Genomic DNA, 12,611 nt, shown 5'->3' with positions numbered 1-12,611 from the left:
ACTCTGAAAGAGCCCTTTGTGTGTCAGCGTGTGTAGTAGTGTGTAGGGAAAGCACCAGTGTGTGTTTAGGAGTGCATTTCTGTCCACACACTATTCCCTTCACTATCTCTGGTTTCAGTGTGAAGATGTTGAGTGGCCAGTGCTGCCTGTGGTTCAATGGAAGGGCCACACGTTGGCAGTCACGCCTCTATAAACCAGTAAGGCATGGCTCTGTGCTGGCTGGATGACAATAGCTGTGTGTGTGTGTGTGTTTGTATGTGTGAGTGTCTGTATGTGTTTTTTCTGTGTGTGTGTGTGTGTATGTGTGTTTGTGTGTGTATGTGTGTGAGAAAGAGTCTGTTTTTGTCAGTGCACCATTTTACAGCGGGTCATTGCTGCCCTCTAGTGCTTCACGTAGAAAGCTCTCACTACTCCCCACAGGAGACAGAATGGGAATGCGAGATCTCATAACGAAAACCTGCAGGAAGATGACAACTTCTATGCCTGTTGTTCAAACTCACAGTCTACGTTATAAGAGCACCCTTGTATTCAGCATCTAGTGCTGCGAGGAAGAGAGGAATGACTGACATCATCCCAGTGAAGGGGATGAAGATTAACATGAAGCACCAGTAGAGGTGGGTTGAGGGGTCAGAGTAAAAATATAGAGAAAATAACCCTTCTCTTCAGCGCAAGACAGCTGGCAGACAGGACAGATATTGTTGGTTGAAAAAAGACATGACTTTGGGGACTGATAAAAACCTTCCACTTTGTGGGACGCTCCAGAGAGGTTTCTGTGGGCGGTGTCGTTTCTGCTGTCTCTTTTGGTTGTGATGAATTCAAATGTTTTCCCGTCATGTCTGTTGGCTGTTAGAAAAGAGCCTTGCAGTGCTGAGAAAGGACCTCCTCATAGTACAGTTACGAAAATGTAAAAGGCCAAAACGAAAAAAAAAAAGCAGACTTTCACAAATATGGGAAAAAGCAAGACTGTCTGAGAGGAATTCCCCTCTGTAAAAAATAAACATAAAAAACAACCCATCACATTCATCAATAATAACATTAATGAAAAAAAACAATCATATAAAAAAATTAAAATCAAATCAGCATCTTAATAATAATAATAATAATAATAACAATACCTGTAATAACAACATTGACAGTAACAATAGAAATCGTAATAATATTGATAATAATACCATTAATTAGCATTAATTAAAATTCTATTAAGAAAGAAAAGCAATGGAGTCCCTCCCACAGAGGAGAGAGGAAGAGCACCACAGGCTGCAGTCTATCTGTCTGGTCCACAAAAGGGCCCAAACTGCTGCCTGACATGAGGTAAAAAAACTAACAAAACCAAAAGAGCACTCAAACAAGTAGTCCCCTCCTTCTGGCCCAGAGGACCACAATGAGGAAACAGAGCAGAAGGAGGAAAATATGGATGGAGGGAGACACAGGACTAAAAAGAGGGCTGAGATACTCATCCCTGACCTGCTCCGCCTGTCTGTCCCTCCGTCCTCACACAAAGTGGCTGTAGGGCCCGGTGAGGGAGGTGAAGGCGTAGGGGGACACAGTCACCATGGAGGCGGTGTGCTGGGTGGGAGCCAGTCGTGTCACCGGCCCCACCCTCTTGTCTGTGGTCGGGCCAGGCCCAGGGCTGGCCCCTGCCGCCATGGCCCCCAGCTTGCGTTTCTTCCCGGGTTTGATGTCCTCGTAGGGCAGCCCCAACAGAGCTGCCTCCTGCTGCCTCTCTCTGGCTCGCTCTGCCAGCATCTTCATCTTGGCCTCCCAGAGCCACTGGCCATGGCAGGGCTGATTCATATTTTTGTGCTGGTAGAACACCAGGGAGATACGGGTGGGGTGAGAGCGGTCTGGCTTCCTGAGCGGCGTGGTGGCGTGCAGCTCGCGCCGGGCGCACTCAATCAGGATGGAACCGTGGGCGGGTGCCACCGCTACCCCTCCGATGTTGGGGTCCAGGAAGTTGTGCTCACTGTCCGACCACTGCTCCTCCTCCCCCAGGTCCTGGTTTCTCTGGCTGTTGGGTTCACTTGGGGTCTGGGCCCGGTTCGGGTCCCAGCAGGCCTGGGGCTGTCCATCCGATGGCTGCAGGGCGTCTGGGAACTGCCGTCCCTCTGGGGCCGGAGATGGTGTACCTGCCATGGAGCCTCCTGAAGACTTCCAGGCCTTCTCCTGGAGCCCCAGGGGGGTCGTGCCCCGACTCTCGCTTGCCTTGGACCACATCTTGTCGGGGAATCCCCCGGCGGGGCTGTACCCAGCAGGAACCATGCCTATTGGCCAGGCCTTAGGCTGGGGGCTGGGAGCTGGGCTGTCCCAGTGGCATGGGGTGCTGGGTTGTGTGGAAGGAGAGGGGGACGGAGGTACCTTTAGGGAGGGGGACGGTGAAGGGGAGGCCCTTGGGGTGTTGGGGCCAGGGTAAGAGCGCCACTGTTGGGGGTACGGGGAGGGCTGTTGTGGGGGATAAAGGGATGGGGAGGGCTGTTGTGGGGGATAAAGGGACGGGGAGGGCTGTTGTGGGGGGTATAGGGACTGGGAGGGCTGGTAAGGGCCTTGCTGGTGGAACTGCTGCTTATCTGGAGTGAAGCGAGCGTCCAGGGGTGTGGCTGGTTTGGGGTTGCCATCCCAGCTGCTGAGCACCATACTGCCATTGGGCTTGTGCCCGGGCCAGGGCCCACCAGCAGCTCCAGGCTGTGGGGTGTTGCTGGGAGTGCTGGGACAGCTCTGAGGATGAGCATTTCCCCCCTCATATACTGGCATGTCGATTGGCTCCTGTTTGATGATGGGGGTCCCTCTGTGGGAGGGCTCTGAGGACACTGACGAGGGCCGGGATTGGTTGTAGTCAGATTGCTGGGGGTAAGCGCTACGGTGATGTTGGTTTGCTAAGTCTCCATGCTGCTGCTTGGTGTGGCCAGGATAGGGCAGCGCCAGCTTGGCCTGGAGGCTCTGAGCATCTGGCTTCTTGTCCACGGGGCCTGAAGGAACCTTGGGGCCATCCGGGTGCCAAGGGCTGTTGCGGCCTTCGTAAGTGAGCTCATGGGGGAAAAGTGCATTCGATTTGAGAGTGTAGTTATAGTAGCTGTAGGGCAGTGCTCCGGGTAGATTGGGATGGTAGCCATTGACGGGGCCTGGTGAAGATGGGAGTGCAGAGGGCTGGCCATTGGGGGGGAAGCTTCTCCTGATGTAGTAGCCAGGGTGAGGGGGGTAGACATGGTAGGGGTCAGCAGCCTGGGCAGGGTAGCCCTCCAGCTGGCCGTTGAAGGGCTGGAGGCGCTGGTCAGCTTGTTCCTTCTTCATGATGGGTTTCATCTCCTGCTTAGGGACAGCTGTAGAGCAGAGGAGATAGAGATGGTCTGTAGGTTGGTAGGCCTTTTCACACTGCTTTGTTTTTAGCCTAAGGCTGGCCCTGAGTTAGCTTAGCCTTTGTTCACACACGAGTTTGTTAACTCTGAGCTACAGTTTTACCCTAGGCTAAGAATATTCATTTGTATTCCTAACCCCTGGGCTAACAGAGAAATATCTCTGACAAGATACAAATGTCATGTTCTCTCTGGTACGCACCTAATGTTACACATATAGTATCTCACAAAAGTAAGTACACGCCTCACATTTTTGCAAATATTTGATTATATCTTTTCATGTGACAACACTGAAGAAATGACACTTTGCTACAATGTAAAGTAGTGAGTGTACAGCTTGTATGACAGTGTAAATTTGCTGTCCCCTCAAAATAACTCAACACACAGCCATTAATGTCTAAACCGCTGGCAACAAAAGTGAGTACAGCCCTAAGTGAAAATGTCCGCTCCTCCACCTTCCGTTTGAGGATGCCCCACAGATGCTCAATAGGGTTTAGGTCTGGAGACATGCTTGGCCAGTCCATCACCTTTACCCTCAGCTTCTTAAGAGAGGCAGTGGTCGTCTTGGAGGTGTGTTTGGGGTTGTTATCATGTTGGAATACTGCCCCTACGGCCCAGTCTCCGAAGGGAGGGGATCATGCTCTGCTTCAGTATGTCACAGTACATGTTGGCATTCATGGTTCCCTCAATGAACTGTAGCTCCCCAGTGCTGGCAAAATGTGCAAGTCTCGAACAGTTTTAAAGAAATACTTAAGGATTTGGGAAATATACCATCTAATCTACTTCCTCAGAGACTGGTGAATACCATTTTGTGCCTCTGCATGCAGTTTGTAGAAAGTTACAATAAGAACACAGAGTTCCATCCATTCCATCATAGCGCAAACTGTACACAAACATAAAAACTGAATCAACACATTCAACTGAATGTGGGAAAGTAGATAACAGGCCTCATTATCAAAATGAAAATATGTCTTTAAAGCATCCTCTCTATGAACATATTATTATATTCTATCATAAAACTATCACTCTGTATGGGTTTGTGTTAACAGTACAAGGGTTATGTGCCTATTACTATCATGAGTCTCACCTCCCCCATGGAGCGACTCTCCAACACGTGTCCAGAGGGGTTGAGAGGTCATCTCACCTTTATTGCCGTGTTGTCTGACAGGGGAGCCAGTGTGCCGGACCTCCATCTTGATCACCGTTTTCTCTGGCGTCTCTGTTGGGAGCTGCTGCTTGCCCTTCTTTTTCTCAGAGGCTCGGTTCTTGGCATCCAGGCGGCGCTGGCGACATGACTTGGCGGGCTCAGGCAGCTTGCGGACCTCACGCCGAAAGCTGTTGAGCACCTGTATGGCACCGTTGCACATCTTCTGACGCTGGCCTTCCTCGCTGCCGAACTCGTCGGTCAGGGCGGCCTTGTAGAGGGGAAGTACGTGGAGCTGCTCATCCTCTGGGATCTCCCCAACCCTGCGGTTGTCCTCTTTAGTCAGAGTACACACCTGGGGGTGGACAGAGGGGTTATTGTGAAGAGAGAAAGACACAGAGTAGGACAGAAGGGAAGTTTAGTGAGGGACACTGACTACTCCATCCAAATATATTAACCCCAATAAAGTCATAATAGAGAGAATATTTGAGACACGGAGAGACAGTGTCAGACAGACAGAGTGACAGACAGACAGAGTGATAGACTGACAGAGTGTCAGACAGAGTGACAGACTGACAGTGTCAGACAGGCAGAGTGATAGACTGACAGAGTGTCAGACAGACTAGAGTGACAGACTGACAGTGTCAGACAGACAGATTGATAGACTGACAGACAGACAGAGTGATAGACTAACAGAGTGACAGACAGACAGTCACAAACAGGAAGACAGAGTGTCAGACAGACAGAGTGACAGACAGACAGAGTGACAGACTAACAGAGTGACAGACAGACAGACACAAACAAGAAGACAAAGTGACAGACAGACAGAGTGACAGACAGACAGTCACAAACAGGATTACAGAGTGACAGACAGACAGTCACCAACAGTAAGACAGAGTGACAGACAGACAGAGTGATAGACTGACAGAGAGGTGTGTCCTACCACAGTACAGCCGTTGTAGAGGTTGTGCTGGTCCTTGTGAGCGTGGGCACAGAAGTCCATGCAGGCGGTGACACCTGAGAAGGGCCGGCCGTCCTTCAGACCCAGCCTGCAGTCTGTAGCCAAGGTCTCATTCTTACACTGACAGACAGGAGAGGAGGATTACACAACACACTATATCTCAAACCCATAGCAGCCTGGAGCTGCTATTTCTACCTGCAAAGTACCACTCCAATGAATGAAGGAAAAGGGGGGTAAGACACAACACAGAGTATACATGACACTAAGGGAGCGCTACAGGGAAGAGGAGGGTCTGTGTTACCTGGTTACTGTAGGCCTGTGGAGCCAGCCGCTTGTACAGTGGAGCCAATTCAGTAGCCAGATCCTGGAAGTTATCCCTGAGTAGATCCTCCTAACACACATCACAACAGGTCGCTATTAAGCAGCTACATTTGCATATTGGTGGGGTCCATAACACAATCTGAAGGTGGTAAAGGACAAGTGTACTGATCTTAGACCCGGTGGTCTCGTACCTCTTGCGGGTGGTCTCCTGCCAATCTGAACTTGCGGGGTGTTTTGCTGCGAGCGTACTTGCAGCCGTTAAAGTACATACTCCAGGAGCAGCCGAAAGAGAAGGAAGCACCACTGCTGTCAGGGTCTTTGCCTTGGCACGCACATGTACGACTGCAGGGGGAGACAGAGAGCACAGATCCTGTCAGCGTCACTCAATAAAGACACCCACCCAGTAAACTTCATAATTCAGACACAGCCCGCCTCACTGTATTCATATTTATTGGAAACAATATCAAAGTACTCTGCAGATCAATCTCCATGTTTATTTATAACCCTAGAGATGATCAGGCACAGGTGTGTACAGAGACAGACTGAACAGCAATGCGTTGCACGGTTTCAGAAGAACACAATCATGTTTTCATCATTCAAGGCTCAGTGAATGTCTCTCACTCGTCGTTGAGTCCACAGCGGCGGTTGGTGGGGTTGCCAAACTTGGTGAGGGTTTCGGAGATCTCTCGGTACAGCTTGTCACCTAGCGCCCGGGGCACGCCCTCCCACGCCATGATGAGGATGATGATGACGGAGTTGGCACAGTGGTGACCGACCCGGGGACGCACCAGACACAGCAACTTCTCCTTCTCACTGGCCCGACGGATCACCTGGCCCGAAGGATAGGGATGGGTTAGACTGACACCTGCATTATCCTCCGCCAGCTCTAACCAACCACGTGTATAAATAGTAAATAACCACCTCCTATCTCCTCTGCCCCTTCATCTGCCCTTCTCAACCTCCCTCCATAACTAGTGACTAGATTTGAATCCATGAAACCCTTCATTAGCAGAGTGTCAGAGGTACTTAAATAGGTGGGGGCCCCCAGCTGGGAGGCAGAGGGTCCAGGAAGACCCCCTGCTGTTTTAGTGTCTGGGGGTGAGAGGGTCTGTCTGCTACCATCCACTCTCCTCTGCTCACACTCATGTTCTCAGTGTTGACCTCATGGCTCTTAGTGTACATAAGATGAAAGAAATACACTTGTCCGTTTTCTCCAACACTGTGACTACAATGATTTGTTTTCGGAGTGTTAATTTAGTCTGCTGAGGCCCACGTGTTGGTCCTGCCAAAGCAACCCCAGTCTGTCATGTTTGGCCTGATAACGACAACAATGGGGAGGGACATCCATAATGACGAGCCAATAGAGGACAGGCTACGGCTGTGTAGAGTTTGTTCTCCTGTCATGTGATGCGACCGGTACTCACCCACTTGGCGATGGGACATCCTTGAGAGCTCTTGCCCTCCCGGCCGGTGTAGACAACCTTCTCAATACGGATGGCTTCACCTTTCTCTCCATACCTGCACACAAGGACAATGTTAGTGTGTGGGCCTTACTGAGCCGTGGATTACAAAGACAGTCTCTGGCTGGGTTCTAGTCCCGATACGCCACACCCCCTCTGTGGTTATTGCTCCATAAGCCAGTACACGTGCGCTTCTTTCTGCATGACCATAATGCAAGACTTTGGACCATAATGAGAGTTGGACGCATCTTGTCAAACACAGAAACCGCAAGCTGGTCGGTGGTGGCAGGCCAAGAGCAGTGTTCATAGGGCTCTGTTGATATCCACATGGGCATGTGACTGGAGAAGCACAAAACCCAAAGTGACAGTCTGAGAAACCCTAAACCCAACCATAACTAAAACCCTGCCCACATTTCAACCCTAAACCTAACCCCAACCCTACAAAGTGGTTTAAAACCAGGTCGCAGCTGATAGTTTGTTGACAGTGTGTGCATCTGCAGACCGTTTATGTGCGACTACCCAAATAAAACCTAACTGCTCGAGTGTGAGCTTTCCTGGTGCGTGTGACAGTGGGCGCCGGTCTACACTCTGGCACGTGTGTCCCTCTGCATGATGTGGAGAGAGAGGCAGGATTATCTCCCAGCGTCACTTCAATGTTGGCCCACAGCTCAGCCTTAGTCGCTGTGCATTAAACCCGTCATGTTGATAAAATCTCCCCTGAGCCATCTACCGTGGTGGGACCCATGTGGCTCTGTCCTGAATGGGAAGTCATTCACCAATCACCAGCCAGTCGGACGGAGAAGGATCGCCCTCCACGGGGGTGGGCCAATGGGGTCAAAGGTGGGTCAGGGGTCAGGAGGAGACTATGGAGGACTTTAGTCCTTACGTCACCTCTCGAACAAACAGAGAGCCCCCCACCTCCTCCCTCGCCCTCCACCATCCCCCCATCCACGACCCTCCACCTATCCTATCCTCTCAGGGTAATGACGAGTCACTGGTCTATAGAAAAAGTCCTCAGTGGCCTTAATGGCCAGTCACTTCTCTATACAACAATGTGAGAGACCCACGAGAAGCAGTTCAGTCAGCATAACGATTATTGTACTATCACTGTCCAAAACCTTCCAGCTCCCATTCAACTATTCCCGTAAAGATTTTTTTCATTTGTTTTAAATATTCCGGAAATTATAATTGTGTGTAACGTGATGTAATGTTCACTTCCTAGTTTTGCACGACAGCAATCTGAAGGGGACACCTGACGCAGAGTCTACCCGCCCCCTCATGCAAATGTATCCCGGTTTGACCTTCTCTCTTTCTATCTTTTTTTATTTGTTCTCACTGTCAATGTTTCTCTCCCTCTCCCATTTGGCCATTTCCTCCTGCATCCCCACTTCCCTGTCTTTTCCACCCAACCTTCCCCCTCTCTATCTCTGCCTCTGTCCCTACCTGTCTACCTACCTCTTTCTTTTTAGCTCTTGCGCTCCCAACCTCTCTTTAACTCTCTCTACCACTCCCCTCATCTTCCTCTCTCTCTCTGCCTAGCCATCTGATCTGCTGAGGCTGATATTTCCTGTTCCTCCTATTGATTCTGGGTCAGGCATTCCCAAGGGACAGAATTAGAGGAGTGGGGACGGGAATAGAGAAGAGGGAGAGGGGTGGTAGGGAGAAAGGGAGAGTAGGAGGACAGCAGTCACGAGGGAGAACGAAATGGAGAGAGGGAGGAAGAAAGAAAGAGTGATGCTAGCTCACAGCTGTGAGAGGGTTTAAAGCCAAGAATCAGCAGGCGAGAGCCAGCAGCTCCACATAACCTCCTGTTCACTGGCAGAGGAGAAGAGAGGGAGAGAAGAGGAGAGAGGGAAAGGGACAGGGGGAAGGAGAGAAAGAGAAGTAAAAGAAGAATAGAAAGATAAAGAATCTGGGGGAGGATATATACCTCGGCTCAGGATAGTTGTGGGCAGTAATCTAAGGGGCTGAATCCCCAAACAAGCATACTAGAACAGTATCCTGTAGTGTTTCCTTCTCCTCCCACCTAGTCCCTGTTATTTCCTCTCATGTTAAGGCTATTTTAGGCATTATTCTTTATGACCTTCCTTACCTACAGGGAAATACTACTTGCTTCGAATTACTATAGTTTCAGATTTCTTTGGGTCTAGATTATTTCAGTCAATATCAGTCTCTGATCCAACAGGCTTCCAGTCTGAAGGCTCACCTGGTCTCCATCAGCTCTCGTATGGATGCCACACTGGGACCAGAGCCCAGGTGATTGTAATACGGACCCTCATCCTTCTCCACAACTTGCTCTGTGAAAGAAGAGTGAAACATTAGAAATGTTTTAAATGCAGTACATATACACACACACATGTGTGTGTGTATATATATATATATGTGTGTGTGTGTGTGTGTGTATATATACACATATATATACAGTATCTCACAAAAGTGAGTACACCCCTCAATTCTTTTTAAACATTTGATTATATCTGTTAATGTGACAACACTGAATGAATTACATTTTGCTACAATGTAAAGTAGTGAGTGTACAGCTTGTATAACAGTGTAAATTTGCTGTCCCCTCAAAATAACACAACACACAAACATTAATGTCTAAACTGCTGGCAACAAAAGTGAGTACACCCCTAAGTAAAAATGTCCAAATTGGGCCCAATTAGCCATTTCCCGGTGTCATGTGACTCATTAGTGTTACAAGGTTTCAGCTGTGAATGGGGAGCAGGTGTGTTAAATTTGGTGTCATCGCTCACACTCCCTCATACTGGTCACTGCAAGTTCAACATGGCACCTCATGGCAAAGAACTCTCTGAGGATCTGAAAAAAAGAATTGTTGCTCTACATAAAGATGGCCTAGGCTATAAGAAGATTGGCAAGACCCTGAAACTGAGCTGCAGCACGGTGGCCAAGACCATACAGCGGTTTAACAGGACAGGTTCCACCCAGAACCGGCCTCGCCATGGTCAACCAAAGAAGTTGAGTGCACATGCTCAGCGTCATATCCAGAGGTTGTGTTTGGGAAATAGACATATGAGTGCTGCCAGCATTGCTGCAGAGGTTGAAGGGGTGGGGGGTCAGCCTGTCAATGCTCAGACCATACGCCACACACTGCATCAAATTGGTCTGCATGGCTGTCGTCCCAGAAGGGAGCCTCTTCTAAAGATGATGCACAAGAAAGCCCGCAAACAAAAAAAAAAAAAGTTTGCTGAACACAAGCAGACTGAGGACATGGATTACTGGAACCATGTCCTGTGGTCTGATGAGACCAAAATAAACCTATTTGGTTCAGATGGCGTCAAGCGTGTGTGGTGGCAACCAGGTGAGGAGTACAAAGACAAGTGTGTCTTGCTTACAGTCAAGCATGGTCGTGGGAGTGTCATGGTCTGGGGCTGCATGAGTGCTGCCGGCACTGGGGAGTAACAGTTCATTGACTAGCCTAGGCCTAGGTCACATGAACAGATATAATCAAATGTTTAAAAACAAATTGAGGGTTGTACTCACTTTTGTGAGATACTGTATATATACTCTGGACCTGGGGAGCAGAGACACTTGTCATTTTTGTTTCTACCTGTTTTTAATTAGCAGGCACATGTCCCTGGTCTGAATGAAGTGCTTAATGGAAAGAGAAGATGAAAACAAGAAGTGTTTTGGCTCTTCAGGATTGGAGTTGAATAACCCCTATTTACAGTACTATTAGACTATCAACTACTATGCAATGTATATAATAGTACACTATCAAATACTATATTATGTATATAATAGTACACTATCAAATACTATACTATGTATGTAATAGTACACTATCAAATACTATACTATGTATATAATAGTACACTATCAAATACTATACTATGTATATAATAGTACACTATCAAATACTATACTATGTATGTAATAGTACACTATCAAATACTATACTATGTATGTAATAGTACACTATCAAATACTATGCTATGTATATAATAGTACACTATCAAATACTATGCTATGTATATAATAGTACGCTATCAACTACTATGCTATGTATATAATAGTACACTATCAACTACTATGCAATGTATATAATAGTACACTATCAAATACTATGCTATGTATATAATAGTACACTATCAAATACTATGCTATGTATATAATAGTATGCTATCAACTACTATGCTATGTATATAAAAGTACACTATCAAATACTATGTTATGTATATAATAGTACACTATCAACTACTATGCAATGTATATAATAGTACACTATCAAATACTATGCTATGTATATAATAGTATGCTATCAACTACTATGCTATGTATATAAAAGTACACTATCAAATACTATGTTATGTATATAATAGTACACTATCAACTACTATGCAATGTATATAATAGTACACTATGAAATACTATGCTATGTATATAATAGTACGCTATCCACTAGCATAGATTTACAACACTTTCAACGACTACACTGTATATATATATATATTACTAATCTATAAACTACTATAGTGTGTATATGTACTACATAATCAACTACTATAGTATAATAAACACAGAGGCCTGAACACTGAATGCTGATTGACTGAAAGCTATGCTACATGAGACCATATTCCACAGGTAAGTGAAACATGTCTCTTTAACTGTTGTAATTGTCTTGGTAACCATTTTACAAAAACAAAAGGTACCAGGTGTTTTTAGTATAGGGCCAATAAAGACTAAGGCCTGTATCCAGGTAGTATTAATTGTGCTGTGCATAAGAACAGAATCAGAATTGCCTATATTTGCTCCCATTTCCATATATCCAGAATGTGACTTGGTGTTAAAGCCCTATGCTGTGGTATACTGGTGGTTTAAGTATATAGTGTCCTACAGGTCAACAGTCCAGACTCTGACTGACTCTGAATGCATGAAGTCTGGATGGTGTTGTACAGAGTACAAAGAAAAGTGTGTGAGTGTGTGTGTGTGTATGTCTTTGTTTTACTATACATGTTACTATAGACCAGAAATCCCTGCCAGGATAGTAAAACAAGGAAAATATAACCTTGTGGGGTAATGTTGTCCGCCCCCATAAGGATAAAGGTTATTTGAGTTTAGGGTTCAAATTAGGATTTGGGGTTAGGGTTAGAGGTTAGCAAAAAAATGTATTTGAGTCCCCACAGGGATTGTAAAACCTAAAAGTGTGTGTGTGTTTAATAGCGAGCCTGGCGTATGAGAGTGTTTCTGGTTGAGAGGCAATCTGAGGTCACATTCCAGTGACAGCAAAGGGAGGAACCAAGGCAAGGCGTGGTCAAAGACAGACAGGAAATACTCCATGGGACTACGGGTCTAAATAGAACTTTGAGTGTGAGAACTGACTGAGGGGGAGTAGCGGTTCCATGTGTAAGCAGCAG

General features: G+C 47.1%; 1 protein-coding gene across 5 annotated transcripts in view; it reads right to left on the bottom strand.

Moving 5' to 3' along the window:
• Positions 1 to 283: 283 nt before the first annotated feature.
• The window catches only part of tet3 (tet methylcytosine dioxygenase 3), a 42,136-nt gene continuing 29,808 nt past the window's right edge, over positions 284 to 12,611 (bottom strand). For all 5 annotated transcript variants that reach the window (XM_020052341.2, XM_010876611.3, XM_020052343.2 and 2 more), the window contains 8 exons: positions 9,440 to 9,530; positions 7,198 to 7,291; positions 6,395 to 6,603; positions 5,965 to 6,115; positions 5,754 to 5,843; positions 5,435 to 5,572; positions 4,492 to 4,846; positions 284 to 3,314 (listed from right to left, as the gene is read on the bottom strand). In XM_020052341.2, coding sequence (XP_019907900.2) covers positions 1,492 to 3,314; positions 4,492 to 4,846; positions 5,435 to 5,572; positions 5,754 to 5,843; positions 5,965 to 6,115; positions 6,395 to 6,603; positions 7,198 to 7,291; positions 9,440 to 9,530 — 2,951 coding nt within the window. In that variant the 3' untranslated portion in view covers positions 284 to 1,491. The remainder of the gene's footprint in view (positions 3,315 to 4,491; positions 4,847 to 5,434; positions 5,573 to 5,753; positions 5,844 to 5,964; positions 6,116 to 6,394; positions 6,604 to 7,197; positions 7,292 to 9,439; positions 9,531 to 12,611) is intronic.

This window comes from Esox lucius, chromosome 13, assembly GCF_011004845.1.
Source record: "Esox lucius isolate fEsoLuc1 chromosome 13, fEsoLuc1.pri, whole genome shotgun sequence".
In the NCBI taxonomy this organism is placed as follows: Eukaryota; Metazoa; Chordata; class Actinopteri; order Esociformes; family Esocidae; genus Esox; species Esox lucius.
Note: the sequence above shows the minus strand (reverse complement) of the source record. Positions and strands in the feature narration are given on the sequence as shown.